This window comes from Lacerta agilis, chromosome 14, assembly GCF_009819535.1.
Source record: "Lacerta agilis isolate rLacAgi1 chromosome 14, rLacAgi1.pri, whole genome shotgun sequence".
Lineage (NCBI taxonomy): Eukaryota > Metazoa > Chordata > Lepidosauria > Squamata > Lacertidae > Lacerta > Lacerta agilis.
In genome coordinates this window covers 50,909,853-50,929,382 of record NC_046325.1, presented here as the reverse complement: position 1 = coordinate 50,929,382, position 19,530 = coordinate 50,909,853, and the positions used below count along the sequence as shown (strand labels likewise).

Sequence of the window (19,530 nt, the reverse complement as noted above, 5' to 3'; positions counted from 1 at the left end):
TGGTCTCTAGACAAAGCGAGCCCAATTGCCGCATTGGGGCTGAGCTCTGTGTGCCCTGTTTTTATTACGGTAGTTGCTATCATCTTCAGGGAACTGTTGGAGAGTCATAAGCTATTCCTGTCAGAAGTCTGGAATCTAGTTGTGCTTTCTAACAGTTGCCCCTCATATAGACACCTACATGGATCTCCCTCCCACAGGAGGCAGTGATTGCCAACAGGATTAACATATTCATGGAGGAGAGGGCTATCGATGGCTCTTAGCCACAGTGGCTAAGCTCTGCCTCCACAGCTGGAGGCAGCAATGCTTCTGAATCCCAGTTTCTGGAAACGGCAGGAGGGGAGAGGACTCTTTGGCTCGGGTCCTGTTTCCCATAATGAAGATATGCTTGGCCACTGTGAAAACAGGATACTGGTCTAGATGAGCCATTGGGCTGATCCAGCAGACTTTTCTTATGTTGTTGAATCTTGGTCTGCACCTCCTGACTTCTGGAGCTTTTGGTGTTGTTGGGGTTGGGGATAAATGACAGCCAACACAAGCAATTTACAAGGGAGGCTCTTCTCTCTCTCTCTCCCTCTCTCCCCCTCTCTCCTAACATACAGTGGTACCTTGGTTCTCAAACTTAATCAGTTCCGGAAGTCTGTTCCAAAACCAAAGCGTTCCAAAACCAAGGTGCACTTTCCCTTAGAAAGTAATGCAAAATGGATTAATCTGCTCCAGACAATTAAAAACAACCCCTAAATCAGCTATTTAACATGAATTTTACTATCTAACTAGACCATTGATTCATAAAATGAAAGCAATAGACCAGGCTGCAATGGGTGTGCGGAGTGTGTGAAGGGGGAGTGCAAGTGGGGGGTAAGGAAAGGGAGGCAAAGGTTCTCTCTCTGAGGAGCCAGTCGGCTTCTCCCCCCCCCCGGCAGCTTTTCTGGATCCCTCCCCCCACACACACACCCAGCGCCCCTTCCTCACCTTCTTCAGGGCTGGCACAAGCAGCCCTTGCCACTTGGGTGCATTCTCCTCACTGAAGAACTCTTACTGCAGCAGCGGTGTCAGCATCCTGCTGTGGCAGTCACTTCTGGGGCCGAGATGCTTGACGTTCCCTAACTCAGTGCCGGCCGCTGCAGCGAAATCCGGAAGCCGAGGGTGTCGTTGATGTGGCTGCCTCCTTCTCGGCTTCTGGATTTCGCTGCCGTGGCCGGCACTGAGTTAGGGAAGGCTGTGCCGAGCAGGCAAGTGATGTCGCTGCTGCCCTGCACCGCTGGCGCCCTCTGCCGCCGCTGCAGCACCAGCCACCCCCTCCTCTGGTACTGGGTGTTGCCAGTGGCCGGTGTGGCAGCACTGAGTAAGGGAAGCCCAGGTCAGGCAGCAAGCGAGCAGGCAACGGAAGTGTGGCACTCAAAACGGAAGTGCACCCCCCAGACGGAGTATATTTGGGTTCCAAAAAAAGTTCAAAAACCGGAACACTCATTTCTGGTTTTAAAGCTTTCAGGTTCCAAATAGTTCGTGAACTAAGCTGTTTGAAAACCGAGGTACCACTGTATTGCAGCACACTGACAATTCTTGACAATCCTTTTCAGATTTTGCTGACAAATGGCTTGGCGAGGTCAAGACCTTCCCTCTCCAAAGGCACTTTAACGGCAGTCTTTTCTCTTGCGCTGCGGTAAGTTCAATAGGCCAAGTTATTACTCTTCAAGAAAGCAACTTTAAGAAATGCATGTGTGGGTTTATTTCTTCCCCATTGCATCACCCTGAATTTACACGTGAGGAGTCCGTTCCTCTGGGTTTTATTTTTATTATGGCAGTCAGGGAGGCATCATTTCATCTTCACAGCACCCACAACTTTCCCCATTTCAAGAAAGACTTGAATAACTTGCCAGCACAAGAGTAACTTGCTAAGCAGGGAGCTGGTTCCCAGGTGAACTTGTTCTTTGGAACATGCCAGCAATCTGGAGTTAAAAATTAAATTCATAAAATACATTAAGAGGGGGAAATGAAGCACACATTTGAGTCCTCAGAAGAGCCCTGCAGCAGGATCAAGCCAAAGGGGGCCCATCCATCTAGTCAGTGGCCAGCAGATGCCTCTTTGGGGAAGCCCACAAACATCCCCCAGAAGATACTTCCAGAGTCATTGTCCTTCTTGCTAAGACTTTGCTTTCCTTGCTGTGGGGGTAACTGTTCTCATCTCCGTGTGCAGAAAACATATGCTTCTTCTTCTCCCTTACGGTATTTTTCTCTCCCCAGCCCTGTGGTTGCGGCTCAGTTTTCTGACAATCTCTTACGATCCTTTTTGATCCACATCATATCAGTGCCTGCTATAGTCACCCATCTTGCTACGCTTACGCCTGAGGTAGGCGATCCCTCAAATGGCGCGAGTGAGAGACAGACTATTGGAGGGGGCACATCTGTTTTGCTTTGCCAAGATCTCGCAGTGCTGCTGTGCTAGACAGTGAGGAGGTGTCCAATTTAGTCAGAGGGTTAGTAGGCCATTGAAAGTGGCTTTGTGAGCCAGAATTGGCCCAATGGCCACAGATTCATCTACCCTTGATTTATATTACCTCTGTCATTCTTACAAAGTACCTATAACATGAGGCCACTATTATTATTATCCTGTTTAGATGGAGGTGCTGAGGATGGCAGAATATTATAGTGTTGTTGGGAAAATGTTTGCACTTTGCTGTGGAGAGAAAATAGAACTTTATTTGCCTCTTCCCAACTTGGGTAATGGTAAAACTACTTGAGTGCATCACCACACTGTTTTACTGACCAAATCAAAGCAAAGATGCTTTGGGAACTGTTTGACTGATAAGCCGAGGTACAAGTATATTTAAATAAATAAAGGAAGCTATAAAAAGTTTGCTTTCCTTTCAGCGTTTGGCAGTGATAGAATCGCAGGACCTCCTGCGCAAATTCATACTGTTCTTGAGCCGTGAAGAGCTGTGCAGGGACGTCTGTGTGTGTTTAGAAGGGAGCCACACACTCTGCCTTCTAGGTAAGCGAAGCTGCTTCCTATCTTAGTCCTGACCCTGGCCAAGGATATGTGAATAAAGCTGCATGGCTAGAGAGTATCTGTGGGCGAGGCCACACAGAAGAATACACCTTACCTCTGCATTGCTGGCGCAAGGCCACCTAAAATGTGGCTGTAAAATTATGATTCCTGAGAATTTTCAAAAATGTTTTTAGTAATCAAATTTCTGTTCCTTTATGGCAGTGAAGATATGGCATGTGGGCAACATGTTGGTGAGCTATCGAAAGCTAGAGGTGTAGTTCCAAAGGTCCTGCCACGGTCAGAGGGCACTTGACACAGGAGTAATGACAATTTTATTTGCTTAGATGTGAGCCATAAAAGATGGTCAGGTGTGAGTAACAAATCTGGCTCTTAATTTCCAAGCATCCAATGCAAATAAAGAAACAGGCAAGGGAACATAGTTTTCCTTAACCTCCAAACTCACATGATGTAACAAAACTTTTCACGTGGCTAAACTCGGGTACATTTTTTTCACGAGGGTCTTTATAGAGAGGACCCTGGGGAGCATAGTGAACAACGTCCTCTGTGACCTTTTTACACAGAGGCACTTGGCATAGCACGAAGAAGAACAAAACATGCAAATTTGTTTAGAAATTACAGAAACAAGAAACAAGTCACTGGCAACCAGCTGTTTCCTGCTAAGGATTCCAGCCACTTTGTTTGATTCTCTCCCCCCCCCCTGCCTGCCCCTCTCCCGTTTGTCAGCATTCGATGGTCACTGAGTGTCCTTCCTGGGTTGTTTGGAGTTGTCTCCCCGCTCTTCAGGCTCCCCTTCCTTGCTATTTCCCTCTTCTGTCGGTTCAAGCACTGCTGCTGCTCTTTTTCAGGCAACCTTGTCTACTTGGGCTCCTTGAATGACAAGGTGTTGGAGGAGGAGACGGCCCATTTTGTGAGCGTCCTGATCCAGATGCTCTCCTACTGCCAGAAGTACGTTTCTCAGAAGAAGTCCAACCTCACACACTGGCACCCTGTGCTTGGCTGGTTCTCCCAGACAGTGGATTACGGGTAAGCGTCACTCTTGGTGGGCAAGGGCAGGGGGGGAAAGAGGGTCTGTAGATCAGTGGGAGGAGACCCAGCCTATGCACCATCTCCCCCTGCATTGTCAGTTAAAAGAATCACGCCACAGCTCATAGGAAAGATCTCTCTCTCTCTCTCCTGGGAGCTGCTGATAATTGCAGACAGTTCTGCTTGCCCCGGTCTTGTTACCTAGACCATGAAGCCCTCCCTGCCGTGTGTCCTGTGCCTCATTCCTTAGTCTGCCCTCCCCTGTCCTAGCTTGAACGAGTCAATGCCTCTCCTTACGAAGCAGCTGCAGCACCTCTGGGGCACCCACCTGATCCGCATCCTCTTCAGTGACGTCCTGAGCAAGAAGCTTCTGGAGAACCAGGATGCAGCTCGCCTGCCAGTGCCGACCACATCTCCGCAAAACAGCCTGCCCATGAAGAGTGAGTGGCTGCAGAGCCCAGCGGCCCTCTCAGGCTGCGATCCTTGACTTTTAATCTGGAGAAAGTTGGGCTGGGGTTTTTATTTTTTGCCCCATTTAATTTTAATTTTGCATCTAGAATCGTTTAGAAAAGCCTCTGAACCTGGAGAGGCCTAGCAGATCTCTGCTGGTTCTCCTTGGGCAAGCCACAGCTGCTTCTGAGGGCTTTTTCCTCTGCTACACCCAACCAGCAGGGTTTCCCTAGTGGGTCAGGGAACAACTTCCTGGAGGATCCCTATTGGTGAGAGCTGTGCCTCACTGTTTTCATGGAATTCTAGAATTGTAGTGTTGGAAGGGACCCAAGGGGTCATCTAGTCCAACTAGCCCTGCATTGCAGGAATTCCTGACAGATGGCCGCCCTGTTTAAAAGCCTCTAATGAAGGAGAGCAAGCCACCTTCTGAGAGAGTCTGTTCCAATGTCAAACAGCTCTTACCCACTGAAAAAACAAAATAAAATAAAAACTTCCTTCCAGTAGCATCTTAGAGACCAACTACGTTTGTTCTTGGTATGAGCTTTCGTGTGCATGCACACTTCTTCAGATACACGAAAGCTAATACCAAGAACAAACTTAGTTGGTCTCTAAGGTGCTACTGGAAGGAAGTTTTTATTTTATTTTGTTTTGACTATGGCACACCAACACGGCTACCTACCTGTACCCACAGAAAGTAATTTCTAATACTTAGTTGGAATTTCCTGTCTTGCAATTTGAATCCATTGGTTCAGGTCCTCCCCTCTGGAGCAGCAGAAAGCAAACTTGCTCCATCTTCCATGTGACAGTCTTTCTGGTACTGGAATCTGGGCATTGTCTCCCCTCTCAGTTTTGGGACAAGGCTGTGCCCACAACACAACAGTGCAGAAGCGTAGGACAAAATTAGTTCCCTTCCTGCCATCAGTTGCATATGGGAGCACATCTTTTTTAAAAAATTTTTTTACCTATTTTCTTCTCTCCCTTCAAATAGTTCCTAGAGGTGATTCAGAGTAAAATAAAATAAAAAACAATAAAATCAACTCAGAATAAAAATCAAGCATAAAGCAAAAGAAAAAAGAGCAGTGATAAAAGCATATGATTAAAAAACAATTTAAACACAGAACTGGTTTTAAAAGCCTGGTACAAATTTTTTTAAGTCAGCCAGGAAAGGGCCAGGCAAGCCTCTCTAGGCACATAACTCCATAGATTTGAGCTCTGGAAAATTTGGAGCTACAGGTGGAAAGATGCTTGTAAAGGAGGTATTTACTTCACAACATTTATACACTGCTTAATAGTAATAAAACCTCCAAGTGGTTTGCTATATATTCATAAAGGTTTATATACTGCTTAACAGTAAAGAAAAACATCAAAAGTGTTTTTTTTAAAATAAAACAATAGAATTTGTCAGAAAAGACAGTTGAAAACAGCTATTAAAAATATTCAAATAATAATTAAAATCAACCATAAGCTGAAGACAGATTAAAACTGTGTTCCACATACCTGGGTAAGCATGTCTAAACAGTAATGCTTTTAGCATGCACCAAAAAGAGTACCTCGAAGGCAGCTGCCTGGTGTCAATAGGCAGGGAGTTTCAGAGTGTGGGTGCACACAGTAAAAGTTCGACTTCTTACAAAGGCAGAATGAGCATTATGTCATCATGTGGCACCTCCAACAGTGGGCATATGTGGGATGAGGCAAGGTACATACATAGAGAGAGAGGTTCAAGATGAGAACATTGTCTATGCTTGCCTGCCCCAAGCTGCTGTGCTCCAGATGTTGTTGGACTCCAACTCACATCAGCCACCACAACCTGAGGGCCAGGGATAAAGGGCAGTTATTGTCTGACAACATTGGGCAAGAGGCTGGTCCTAGATTGAGGGAGATCTCAGGATGACTTTCAGTAGTTTAGGAAGGGCTTCCAATTCCTCATCACATAAAAGCAGCAACAGCAAAAGGACCTTTGCCCCCATACCCCGGCGATGCTGTTAAGCATGGATCAAAGTCACAGGTGTAGATTTGTGCTTGTATTTACAGGGCAACCCATGCCTCTGCTAGTGGAGCTGCCGTTTTGCATTTGGCTTCACTCCCACCCCAGCCATTTTAATTAAAAAAAATATCCCTGGATCCCACAAGCCTTTAAAGTTTGCCGCCCCCCCCAATTCTAGTGGTATGGTGTGTTTGACCATTTTGGGGTCTTTCCAGCATGAAAATTGTTTTGCTAGTGGTTATCCACAGTGTTAGAAACTGAGATATGAAAGCTAGGAGCTAAACGCCACCTTAAACCGAGGTACAACAGCGGAATGTACAAAGGTGAAAATGAATGAACTGCAGCTAAAATATTATGTTCATTTTTCACATGGCCTAGTCCTTCCACTGCCTACCCACCCCCTAATATTCTTAAGAGGGTCTCTTCTCCAGTCTTCAGAGAGTAGCTAGAAGTGGGGAGACAGAAAAAGACCCCCTTTCCTTCCACTCTGCAGTTTAATCTCAAATCTTAGGCACAATACTGCGCCCAGACCTCAGAAACTGCTCACGCTTATGAAATTCCCTGTTGCAAAATGCACCTAGAACAATGGGAGCTTTGAACACTGGTTATCCAAATCTGAACAATGGGAGGAGGGGGCTATTAGGAGGGAGGGAGTCGTTTGAGTGCGAAGGTCCCCTTAAACATGGTTCCTTGGGGTGCTGCCGTCTGACTGTCACCCTCTCCATTTCCCATTACATGTAGACCTTTTCAAGCGTGCCTTCCAGAAATCCGCATCTGTCCGCAACATCCTTAAGCCTGTTGGGGGCAAGAGGGTGGATTCGGCAGAGGTGCAGAAGGTCTGCAGCATCTGTGTCCTGTATCAGATGGCACTCACCACCCTGACCCAGATCCGGCTGCAGATTCTCACAGGTTGGTTGAGGGGGCGTTGGAGGGGATGAGGAAGCAGGCAGGTGCAGGCAGCAGGGAGAGTTTGGAGGTACCTGACAGAAGTGGGGCTCCCTGCTAAGGCTGGCTTTACTAAGACCAATGTTCCCCAACCCGGCACCCTCCAGATGTTTTGGGGCACAACTCCATCAGCCCCAGCCAACGCAGCCTGTTGAGTGCCCCTTCTCCCCTGTTCACGCTGCTTTTTAGAGTGGTGCCCCGCTAGACGAAAATAATTCGTCCTGCGAAAATTTTCGTCTAGCGGGTTTTTCGTCTAGCGAAGCGGCAATGCAAGCCGCGTTTTCGCTAGACGGAAAAAAAAGACGAAAAATTTTCGTCTTGCGAGGCAGCCCCATAGACTTTTTCGTCTTGCGGGGCTGCCTTCCGCTAGACGAATGCCTTCGTCTAGCGAGTTTTTCATCTAGCGAGGCATTCGTCTAGCGGGGCACCACTGTATAGTTAAATTGAACTAAGCTTCCAGTCCTAATCATGCTTTGTTGAACATTAATCTCATCACAGTCAATACAGCTCACTTCAGAGCAAACATAGAATCGTGGAATTGTAGAGTTGGAAGGGACCCTGAGGGTCATCTAGCCCAACCCCCTGAAATGTAGGGATCCCAGTTAAAGAATCCTTGATGGGCAGCCATCTATGACACCACCTCCCAAGAGGGTCCATTCCACTGTCTTAACGTCTTTTACTGTCAGAAAGTTCTTCCTAATCTTTAGTTGGAACCTCTTTTCTTGTCCTTTGAATCCACTGGCTCGAGTCCTACCCTCTGGAGATCACCTTGGTCTGTTTAGGATGGGAATGTCCTGAAATATACAGTCCTCTCTCTTTCAGGAACCAGGTGTGGGACAAATTCCCACCCCAACTGCTTTTTCTCCTGGTGCAAGTTCTAGAAGAGCAGAAAATGGCACCTTGAACTTTGCTCGGCAGCGGCTGAAACTGCCATGGTGGGCAGGGTCAGAAGGCCAGAGGAAAGGCACAGGTCCCCTTTCTGCCTTATCTACTGTACCTGCCTGCTTCCCTCCCTCTCCCCACATCCTCCTCCTCATGCTTGATTTTCTACTAGGCTTCCCCAGAGTCTTGAGGACTAGAAGCTTGTGTTTCATTGCCGCTCTGTGTGTGTGTGTTTTAATGAGAGCCATTAATTGCTTATAATAATAAACAATTAATAGAGAACTGTTTGACCTCCTGGGACTGGTTCCCTTGTGGATTTCCCCTCTCCTAGGCTTGACCTATCTGGACGACCTGCTGCCCAAGCTGTGGGCCTTTATTTGTGAGCTGGGCCCCCAGGGTGGCTTGAAACTCTTCCTGGAGTGCTTGAACAATGACACTGAGGAGTCCAAGCGGCTGCTGGCCATGCTGATGCTTTTCTGCGACTGCTCCCGGCATCTCATCACGTAGGCTATTTTATTTTATGAATATATATATGTCGCTCACATCATGCCAGCTCAAATTTCCTGCAGACGGCAAAGGCATGGGCAGGCAGAAGGGGCCTAAGAAGGTTCCATGTGAGGATTTTCTTGGGCTCCACTTGCCTGCTTGCCTGTGCCTTTGAGGAAGCCACCCCCCCCCCCCGCAGCTTTTGCAAGCTGGTGAAGTATAGGGGCTACCTCAGCTGAGCAGTGGGAGGCTTCCCACCTCCCAGCTGAGCAGTTTAAGGAAGCCCCAATGCTCCTCTGGCTCACACAAGCTAGAGAGGTATGGTTCCTTTTCTCCCCCTCTTCCACTTTTAGAATTCTTGACGACATTGAAGTCTACGAAGAGCAGATCTCTTTCAAACTGGAAGAGCTCATCACAATCTCATCTTTCCTGAATTCTTTTGTGTTTAAGATGATTTGGGATGGAATTGTGGGTAAGTGATTTTGGTTAACTACCTATTCCTTGAGATTTTCTAGGCTTTCATCCATCTATTAAGATACACCCAAAGATTATTGAGACCCAAAGAGTACTCATTAATGGTTCCTCGTCATCCTGGGGAAAAGTGACAAGTGGGGTTCTGCGGGGTTCTGTTCTGGGCCCGTTGTTGTTCAACGTCTTTATAAATCAATTGGATGAAGGAATCGAGGGGTTGCACATCCAATTTGCAGATGACACCGAACTGGGAGGGGGAGCTAATTCCACAGAAGACAGAATTCAAAATGACCTTAACAGATTGGAAAAATGGGCGCAAGCTAACAAAATGAATTCTATAAGACCATCAGAAATCAAACTATTTGGAGTTAAATCCTTTGGCTCCACGTAGAATTGCTTTCACAGAACAAAACTTGGTGTTATGCCCTCTGCCTTTCTGCTTTAAGAAGTTGCTTTTGGAACAGCATTTCTGTGTGTTTTGTAAAATGGTTATGGAGGACGTTCCAGTGTCCTCTGTATAAAGATCATCATGAAAATCCTCTGCCTGAGTTTGCTGCAGGGGAAATTTTCTTTATATCAAGTGAGTTTGTGTGGTTTTCGCTGTTGGACAAAGAATGTAAGCTTGTGTATTTCTTTTTTGTGCTGGCTGCCGAGAAATTAAGAGCCAAATTTGTGGCTCTGCACTGAATGTTGTATTCTCTTTGTTGTGGCATGTAGCTATACAAATACAATGATTACTACTAAAATGTTTTAGTGCCAGGCAGAGGTAGAGTCCAGTTTTCATTTGCTTGCCGGGGGGTGGGGGTGGGGGCGGGGCGGACTTGTGGCCCTCTAGATGTTGCTGGTCTCGCCTTCCTCCCTGCTCATTGGACATGCTGGCTGCCTTGTAACATCTGGAGGGCCACAGCTATCCCCTTTTCTGTTGTTGAGTTTTCCGCTGTGGGTGACAATGTTTTTGGCTTTATTACAGTGAATGTTTTCTCTCCCTCTCCTTGTTACAGAGAGTGCCAAAGGAGAGACCCTGGAGCTCTTCCATTCGGTGCACGGTTGGTTGATGGTCTTGTACGAACGAGACTGCCGCCGGCGTTTTGCTCCAGATGACCACTGGCTGCGCAAGTAAGCACCTGTTTCCCAACGGAGTAATCCAGATTCCTACCCACCCTGTCATAATCTGAGTCAGGGGTGTTGGGTGCTTTTTTCTGGTCTGTTTGCCCTTACAACATTTTTTCAAGTTTACTGTTATGCCTCCCCCTTTTAACTTTTTTAAAACACTTTCGGGACTGCAAGTGGCTTGACCAAGGCAGGAAAGCGAATCCTTGGCAGAGGTATGACCAGAACCAGCTCAGCCTAGCTCTGTGCTGGCACTGGGCCTTGGTCTGCTGCAGGATGGATTCTGCCAAGGGCTGTCCTGTTAGAAATTGCCCACTTCACAACTGGCTGGTCCTGTTTCTTTCAGGACTTTCAAACCTCCTGCCACATTTATGTTTGTTTTATTTTTTTAGGGACCTTAAACCGAGTTTGCTCTTCCAGGAGCTTGATAAAGACCGGAAACGGGCCCAGCTGGTCCTGCAGTATATTCCCCACATCATCCCCCACAAAAATGTGAGTAGAGCCGGGGCCTGGAAAGGAGGAGCTTGCCGAATTGTAGGAATGATCCTCCAAGGCAGTATTATGTGGCCCCATTTTAGAATCAGAATATGAATGAAGCACAGGTCTTCTCGCCCAGATGCTCTTCTCTTGTGAATTCATAGAGGCACAGGATTGTAAGGGTTGGAAGGTACCCTCAAGGGTCATCTAGTCCCACCCCCTGTAATGCAGGAATTGCAACTGAAGAATCCCTGGCAGATGGCCACCCAACCTCTGTTTAAACACCTCCAGTGCAGGAGAGTCCACCACCTTCCAAAGGAGTCTGTTCCCGTCTAGCAGATCTGACCACCAGGAAGTTATTGGTATAGTCTAGTCAGAACCTTTCTTTTCCTTTGAATCCATGCACACCCATTTGGTTTGATGGTTCTGTTCCTTGCACAGAACTGCAGCCCACCTTCTCCACAACCTGGCCTGGTTTCTTTTTCTTTTTTAAAAAAAGATTTTATTATTTTCCATAAAACAAAACAAAAACAACATTAAACATACATAAACACAATAAAAACAAAATACAGAATCAACAATATAAAACACAACAATACCCTACAAAAAGAAAAAAAGAACTTATACAAACCTTACTAACTATTTATCTTTGTTTCTCTACTTTTTTTATCTTCTTAAAGGGGACTTCCCCTGGTCCCTCCTCTGTCTTCAAATACATATATACTTTTTAGGTAGCTTCATTTCTTTACCCATTAACTCATACTCAATATCTTAATGTTCTTCCAATTCATCTAAACCAATATAATATAAACTTATATTCTATATCTTATCACATTTTTATACAAATAAATCTATCACATCAAAATTTCTTCTCAAACCATTATAACTAACCTTAAACTTCTAAAGCCGATTCTTTTATATATTTCTGCACAAATATTCAAACATTCAGTTTAACATGCTTAACTAAATAGTCCTTAAATTTCTTCCAATCTTGCGACACCTTCTCCTCCCTCTGGTCTCGGATCCTGGCGGTCAGGTCTGCCAATTCCATGTACTCCATCAACTTCATCTGCCATTCCTCAATTGTTGGTATGTCTTCACCCTTCCAAGTTCTTGCCAATAAAATTCTAGCCGCTGTCGTGGCATACATAAAAAATACTCTATCCTGACTGGGTATCTCTTCGTTGGTCATGCTCAAAAGAAAAGCCTCTGGTTTCTTACTAAAGGTAATTTTCATTACCTTCTTAAGCTCATTATAAATCTTGTCCCAGAAGGCCTTTACCCCTGGGCACGACCACCACATATGATAAAAGGTACCTTTCGACACTTTACATTTCCAACACACATCCGATGTTTTAGAATTCATTCTAGCTAGCTTAACTGGTGTCAGATACCATCTGTATATCATTTTCATAACATTTTCTCTTAAACTATTACATGCAGTAAAATTGATACCTTTCTGCCACAATCTCTCCCAGTCATCCATCATAATATTATGACCCACATCTTTTGCCCAATCTATCATTGTTGATTTCACCAATTCATCTTTCGTATGCCACTCTAGCAACAAGTTATACATCTTGGAAAGGTTTTTAAAGTTCGATTCAATCAGTTCTGTTTCCAGTTTTGATTTTTCAACTTGAAAACCAATTTTTTTGTCCAATTTAAATGTTTCATGAACTTGATGATATTGCAGCCAGTCGGGGACTTGATTTTTAACTTGGTCATAGCTTTTCAGCTTAAATGAGTCCCCTTCCTGCTGCAATATATCCATATACCGTAACCAACTTGCAGACATGTTTGGTCTCTTATAGGCCTTGGCCTCGACTGGTGATATCCATCTAGGAGTCTGTCTCTCCAGTAAGTCTTTATACCTAATCCAAACCTGATACAGAGATTTCCTAATTATATGACTCTTAAAAGTTCTGTGGATTTTAGCCTTGTCATACCAAAGGTATGCATGCCATCCAAACATGTTGTCGTGTCCTTCCAAGTCCAACACGTCTACATTTTCTAGTCTAAACCAATCTTTCAACCAGCAAAAGGCCGCTGCTTCAAAGTAAAGTCTTAAGTCCGGCAGAGCAAAGCCTCCTCTCTCTTTGGAGTCTGTCAAAATCTTAAACTTAATTCTAGGCTTTTTGCCCTGCCATATAAACTTCGATAAGTCCCTTTGCCATATCTTAAAACAATCCATTTTATCCAGAATTGGTATGGCTTGGAATAAAAACAGCATCCTTGGTAGGACATTCATCTTGATCGCTGCTATTCTGCCCATTAACGACAATTTCAACCTTGTCCACATCTCCAGATCTTTCTTTATCTCTGTCCACAGTTTTTCATAGTTATCTTTATACAGGTTGATATTTTTTGCTGTGAGATTGATTCCTAGATATTTTACAGATTTAACGAAATTGAGGCCTGTGCCTTCTTGTAATCTTCGTATCTGTTCTGCACTCATATTTTTACTTAAAACTTTGGTTTTCTGTTTATTTAATTTGAAGCCAGCTACTCGTCCAAATTGTTCAATTAATTCCAAGGCTTTGGGGACACTGCCCTCCGGTTCTTGCAGGGATAACATCAGATCGTCTGCGAAGGCGCGTAGTTTGTATTCTTTCTCTCCCACCCTAATTCCTTTTATCTGTTTCTCTTTTCGTAGCATATTTAAAAGGACCTCCAGGACCGTAATAAACAATAAAGGGGAGATAGGGCACCCTTGTCTTGTTCCTTTTTCAACTTCAATTTCCTCCGATATCACACCATTTACTATTATTTTTGCTCTTTGTTCTGTATAAATGGCTTTAATGCCATTTAGAAATCTTTCTCCAACTCCCATCTTTTCCAAATTCTTTTTCATGAACATCCAAGATACCTTATCGAAGGCTTTCTCCGCATCGATGAACAGTAGTGCTGCCTCTGTATTTATGTTTCTTTCCAGTTTTTCTAGAATATCCACAATAATTCTTGTATTATTACTTATCTGTCTTCCTGGAAGGAAACCCGCTTGATCTTTGTGTATATAGTCTTTAAGCACTCTTTTCAATCTGGTAGCCATAACATTTGCAAAAATTTTGTAATCCACATTCAAAAGGGAAATTGGACGATAGTTTTTCATTTGCATTCTATCTGTATCTGGTTTTGGGATTAGTGTGATAAAGGCTTCTTTCCACGTCTCTGGTGCCCTATCTCCTTCCAATATTTTATTGCATACTTCTTTCAAAGGCTGCGAAAGCCAGTCTTTAAGAGTCTTGTAAAACTTTGCAGTTAGTCCATCTGGTCCTGGTGCCTTTCCTAATTGCATGTTTTTAATTGCATCCTCAATCTCTTGGGTCGATATTGGGTGGTTGAGTGTTATTAATTTATCCTCTGGGACTTTTTGCAGGCTATGTTGTTGCAGAAATCGGTCTATCTCTTCTTTTATCCTTTCCTCCTTGTACAGTTGCTTGTAAAATTTTTGAAAGCACTTTCTGATTTCCTCCGGGTTTTCCACTATTTTCCCATTCACTGCTAAATTACTGATGACATTTGCCTTCTGTCTTTTCTTCAGTTGCCAAGCTAGTAGTTTTCCACATTTATTCGCAGATTCAAATGATCTCTGTTTCATCATTTTTAGTTTCCATTCTATATCTTGATTCATAATTTTAGCATACTGGGATTGTAAGTATTTAATTTCCTTTTGAATTCTTAAAGACTTGGGATGTCCTCTTAGCTCTTTCTCCTTAACTTTGATTAGTTTCAACAGTCTTTCCATTTCCGCATTTTGTAATCTTTTCTTTTTTGCTTTCTCACTTATAAGGAATCCTCTCATTACCGCCTTACTTGCATCCCAGGCGGTTCTTTTTTCTACATCCGAATTCCAATTAATTTGAAAATACTCCTTCATTTTTTTCGCAGCTCTTTCTACCAGCTTGGTATCTCTCATCAATGCGTCATCCATTCTCCATCTGAAGGAACCCTTGGAAACCATCTTGAGGGTTACCTGTACAGGATTGTGGTCCGAATAAGTCCTTGGGCCAATTTCTGCTTTTTGTATTTTCGGTGCCAATTCGTTCGATATCCAGATGTAATCTATCCTCGACCATGACTGCTGGGATTCACTAAAATACGTTGCCTCAGTGTCGGTGGGGTTTTTTAGCCTCCAAGCATCCTCCAAATTTAAATTGTCCACCATTTCAAAAAAAGTCTTAGGTAGTTTCCCATCATTTGTTAATTTAGTTCTTTGGGATCTGTCCATTAAAGTGGAAACTGCACCATTAAAATCTCCCAGACAAACTAACTTGTAGTCCAAATAGTCCAGCAGCAGGTCATGTATTTTTTTTATAGAAAATTGACTTTCCATCATTTGGTGCGTAAAGTCCCAGAATCAGAAATTTTTCGCCTTGTATTTTGATTTCAATGGCGATGTATCTCCCTTCTTCATCTTTAAATAGCTGTTTTGGGCTATATTTCTCCTTTACATATAGTACCACTCCTCTCTTTTTGACCTTGTCTGATGATATGAACTCTTGGCCTAGCTTTTTGTTTTGTAGTAATCTTCTATGTCGCCGAACTATGTGTGTCTCCTGTAAACAAATGATATCCAAATTCTTTTTTTCCAATCCATGAAATACTCTGCGTCTCTTTGGTCTCTGGTTTAATCCCCGTACGTTCCATGTCATTAACTTAAACGCCATTTTCCTTTGTTAATCCTCTCCTCCAGTTGCTTCTGCTATCTTATCTTCCTCCGGGTCCTTTTCACTTGGTCCTGGTATCCCCGGTGGTGGGAATACTCCTGGACGTCTGTGTAGAGATGATGAATCCAGTGACCCTTTGAGCTCTTCCAGATGTTTGTCCAAGAATTTTTGCTTTTCAGCCAGGGATTTAATTCTTATCTTTTTTCCTTCAAATGTAAAAGCAAGACCTTCCGGAAATTCCCAGCTGAAGGAGATGTTGTTTCTTCTTAGCTCGGCAACCAGATCGTTGTATGGAATTCTTTTGTCCAAAAAGAATCTGGGGATATCCTTATAAAAGATGACTTTACTCCACTGTACCACCAGGTTGTTTTTATAGTGCAAATCCAGAAAGAAGTCCCTGTCGTTTCTGTCATGCAACACAAGCAGACAGTCACTGACTGTTTTAGCACCTTTCTTCCCTCTGGATCCTCTAGGCCCAAATCTGAAGGCCTTCACTATGCGCGCTGCAACGTTTACCTCTTCCAATTCCCAGTATGACGAAAATAACTTCACAATGTAGGCTTTTAGGTCTTCTCCTTCCAATTCCGGAAGACCCCTGAGACGAATGTTCCCCTCCCTCTGGTGGAGTTGAAGAAAAGCAAGAGACTCTTCCACAGTTCTCTGTCGTGTGCCAATTCTCTCTAAATTCTCCAAGTCTATATTGTCCAATTTCTGTTCCACTTTTTTTATTTTTTCTTGAACCACTTTAAATTGCTCAGAGTCCTTTTTCAAGGTTGTTACCTCCTGTGCTATGTTATTTATTTGGTCTCTGTTCTTTTTTACATTCTCCTCAATTTGACCAATCGATCTCTCCAAAGTGTCAGTGGAATTTTTTATATCAGCTTTTAAGTCGACTTGAAGTTTTTCTATTGCAGAGTTAACTGTAGCATTGACTGATGCACCAATTGTATTAACTGAAGCCTGCGTTTGCTTCAACCCCTCCGTCACACTTTTAAGTCCTTCTGCTATTTCTGCAACACTAGCAGCTAGTTTCTCCATCTGTTCTTGTAAAGATAGGGAAAAGGAGCCTTTTCTTTGTGAAGAGCTAGCTGTTTTGGATCTAGTGTTCTCATGCATGTCCTATGAGCTCTGCAATTGTAATCTCAAGGTCACTCCAGTTGCTGTGGTAACCGTTTCAGACATTCACAGTAGAAAGCCAACAGTCTCAAAAGTAAACACCAGGTGCTGGCCTGGTTTCATCTGGAGTCGTGGGCTGAGGGAGGGTCTTTCCCATCACCCTGCAGAGCAGGTCCTGTGGACCACTGAGCTACAGACCGTACCCAAGTACACTAGTGGCCAAAATTGTGGAAATCTTTTGGAGAAAGTGTATTTGCAAGGTTTGATGGATTATAACACCCCTCCTTTTTTAGTAATACCATAAAATTATATATTAATGGAAAGATAATTTAATAAATGCAACAAAGTTTATTCAGTTATCTGTATTCCATCAAAACCTATAGCCAAATAACCAGGAAAAGGATTGTTTAGAGAGCCAATCAGGTGTCATCTTGTTTTGGCAATGATGGCTCATAACACCACTTTTTTTTGGGGGGGGGAGTAATACCATAAAGTTATATATCAATGAGAAGATAATTTAAGCCTCCCTTCTCCATCCGCTGCGTGGAAGTATCCGATGACCAGGTGCGTGCGTGAGCCAATCTGGCGAGCGCCTTGACCTCCTGTGTTCCCTGCAGGTGCCACGGTCTCCTTCCTGGCATAGAAGCGTCTGCTACTAGGCACACCAGTTGCTGGAAACCATGAGGTGGTGGAGGGAAGTGCTCTTGTGCTCAGCTCCTGCTTGAGGGCACCTTATACACGGGGGAATGTTATACACAGGAAAATATGGTAAATGCCCAAAAATACATAGCCCAGACCTTAACCCAATTGAAAATTTATGGAGCCAACTAAAGAAACAGGTTAGTCAGAAGCAACCCAGCAATAAAACCCAATTAATAGAGGTTTCATGTTATTACAGCTACAGAACTAAAAAAACTTGGTTCAATTCACGGGAAGGCTAAAGGTTACCCTACTAAGTGTTAACTGACATGGTGAGAATTTTTGTATATCTTATTTTTTCTATGTTTTCACATTTCTTCTTTAGACTGCTGTTGTAATAAATAAGACTTCATAAAAGTTCTTGCATTACAGTCTTCATTAAATTATCTTTCCATTGATATACTGTATAATTTTATGGTATTACTAAAAAAAAAAGTGGTGTTTTGAGCCATCATTGCCAAAACAAGATGTCACCTGATTGGCTCTCTAAACACTCCTTTTTTCTGGTTATTTGACTATTGCTTTTGATAGAATACAGATAATTAAACAAACATTGTTGCAATGCATTCTTCATTAAATTATATTTCCCTTGATATATAATTTTGTGGTATTACTAAAAAAGGGGGGTGTTATGAGCCATCAAACCTCAGAAATACACTTTCTCCAAAAGGTTTCCACAATTTTGGCCACTAGCATAGTATGTTCCCCTTGGGCCTGCCCAGTGTGGCCTAGTGATTAGAGTGGCAGACCAGGATCTGGGTGACCAGGTAGTGCCGGATTAAACCCTGTGGAGGCCCCTATGCATTCAAAATCTTGTGGACCCCCTTGCAAATCTTTCAAGATCAAATCAATATTATTTTGATCCATTGTCACGGGGCCCCTGAAAGGCTTGGGGCCAATAGGCCAGTGCCCACTCTGCCTATTTGGTCATCCGGCACTGAGACCAGGGTTCAACTCCCCACTCGGCCATGAAGCTTCCCAGGGTGACCTTGGGGGCCAGTCACTGCCTCTCAGCCTGACCTACCTCACAGGGTTGTTGTGGGGAGGGGCAGAATAGTGTATGTACGACACCTTGTGCTCCCTGTAGTAACAGTGGGATATAAATGTAATAAAGTGGTTGAGATGAAATGTTTTCAAATCCGCCTTGCTCAGTCTGTTGCCCTCGGGATGTTGCTGAACTCCAGCTCCTCTTATTCTTGACTGCAAGCCAGTGGGACTGAAGCAGTAAAACAGCATTTGGAGGGCACCAGGTTGGAGAAGGCTGGTTGAAACACTATCTGTAATGAAGTAAAAAAACTGCAGTAGCTGCTATTTTGTTATCAAAACATATATCCTGTGTCTCTTTAGTATCTTTGAGTTGGGTTGCAATCCGAAAATAATAATAAACCAGTGCCCTACAGGGAAAGAACAGCTACAGTGAAAAGCAGTAGCTGAATGTTGACCCAAGGATGAGGGTCCTGAGCAGCTGCCCTGGAGGCTCAGGCTGGCGTTCTGGTGACCCTCCAGGGAAGGAGAATCCTCCCTGTGTGCTCTGCAGCTGTTTCCCTTCCAGATGTTGCTGGGACTCCCACCTGCCTGCCGTGGGCCTGGCCAGTGGCCAAGGTTGACGTCTCGGGGGGGGGGGGAGACACTGCAGGTTCTCCAGGTGGGGAAAGGCTGACCTTGCGCTTAGGCAACATGGCTTTTGAACAAGCGCGTTCTTTTGGAACATTTTCAGAGGGCTCTTCTCTTCCGGAACATGGTGACAAAAGAGAAGGAGAAGCTGGGGCTGGTGGAGACAAGCTCCGCGTCGCCTCATGTCACGCACATCACCATCCGCCGGTCGCGCATGCTGGAGGTGAGTGGCATAGCTTCTTCTAGAAAGATGGTGCAAAGAAAACCACCTCTTTCTCTGACAGCCTTTCTGTGAAGCCTCTTGATTTGCCGCTTCCTGAAAACAAGGGTTCAGGATTCTTGGCCTTGACTGGCCTTGAGACAAGTGGCATCCCAGCCCTGTTTGCATTAAGGCAGCTAATGAAGCCTTCTCATGCCAGCATTTCACTTTGAGCCAGTCTAGCTGCAAACTATTGCAGGTTTCAAAGGGAGTTCTGCCACAGTCCGTACCAGTGAGCTGTTCCCCCACCCGCACCTGTCAGGCCTAGTGGTCACAACTCTTCCCAGTAGGTCTTGCCCCAATGAGGCAGTTGCAAGGCCCTGCCTTCCCAGTGCTC

At 44.4% G+C, this 19,530-nt stretch overlaps 1 protein-coding gene across 3 annotated transcripts in view; it reads left to right on the top strand.

The window, feature by feature from the left end:
• Window positions 1-19,530, top strand: part of UBE3B (ubiquitin protein ligase E3B) — a 32,428-nt gene that overhangs the window by 4,447 nt on the left and 8,451 nt on the right. For all 3 annotated transcript variants that reach the window (XM_033171173.1, XM_033171172.1, XM_033171174.1), the window contains 11 exons: window positions 1,578-1,660; window positions 2,242-2,347; window positions 2,869-2,989; window positions 3,853-4,030; window positions 4,301-4,470; window positions 7,206-7,373; window positions 8,623-8,794; window positions 9,131-9,249; window positions 10,250-10,364; window positions 10,751-10,850; window positions 19,038-19,157. In XM_033171173.1, coding sequence (XP_033027064.1) covers window positions 1,578-1,660; window positions 2,242-2,347; window positions 2,869-2,989; window positions 3,853-4,030; window positions 4,301-4,470; window positions 7,206-7,373; window positions 8,623-8,794; window positions 9,131-9,249; window positions 10,250-10,364; window positions 10,751-10,850; window positions 19,038-19,157 — 1,452 coding nt within the window. The remainder of the gene's footprint in view (window positions 1-1,577; window positions 1,661-2,241; window positions 2,348-2,868; window positions 2,990-3,852; window positions 4,031-4,300; window positions 4,471-7,205; window positions 7,374-8,622; window positions 8,795-9,130; window positions 9,250-10,249; window positions 10,365-10,750; window positions 10,851-19,037; window positions 19,158-19,530) is intronic.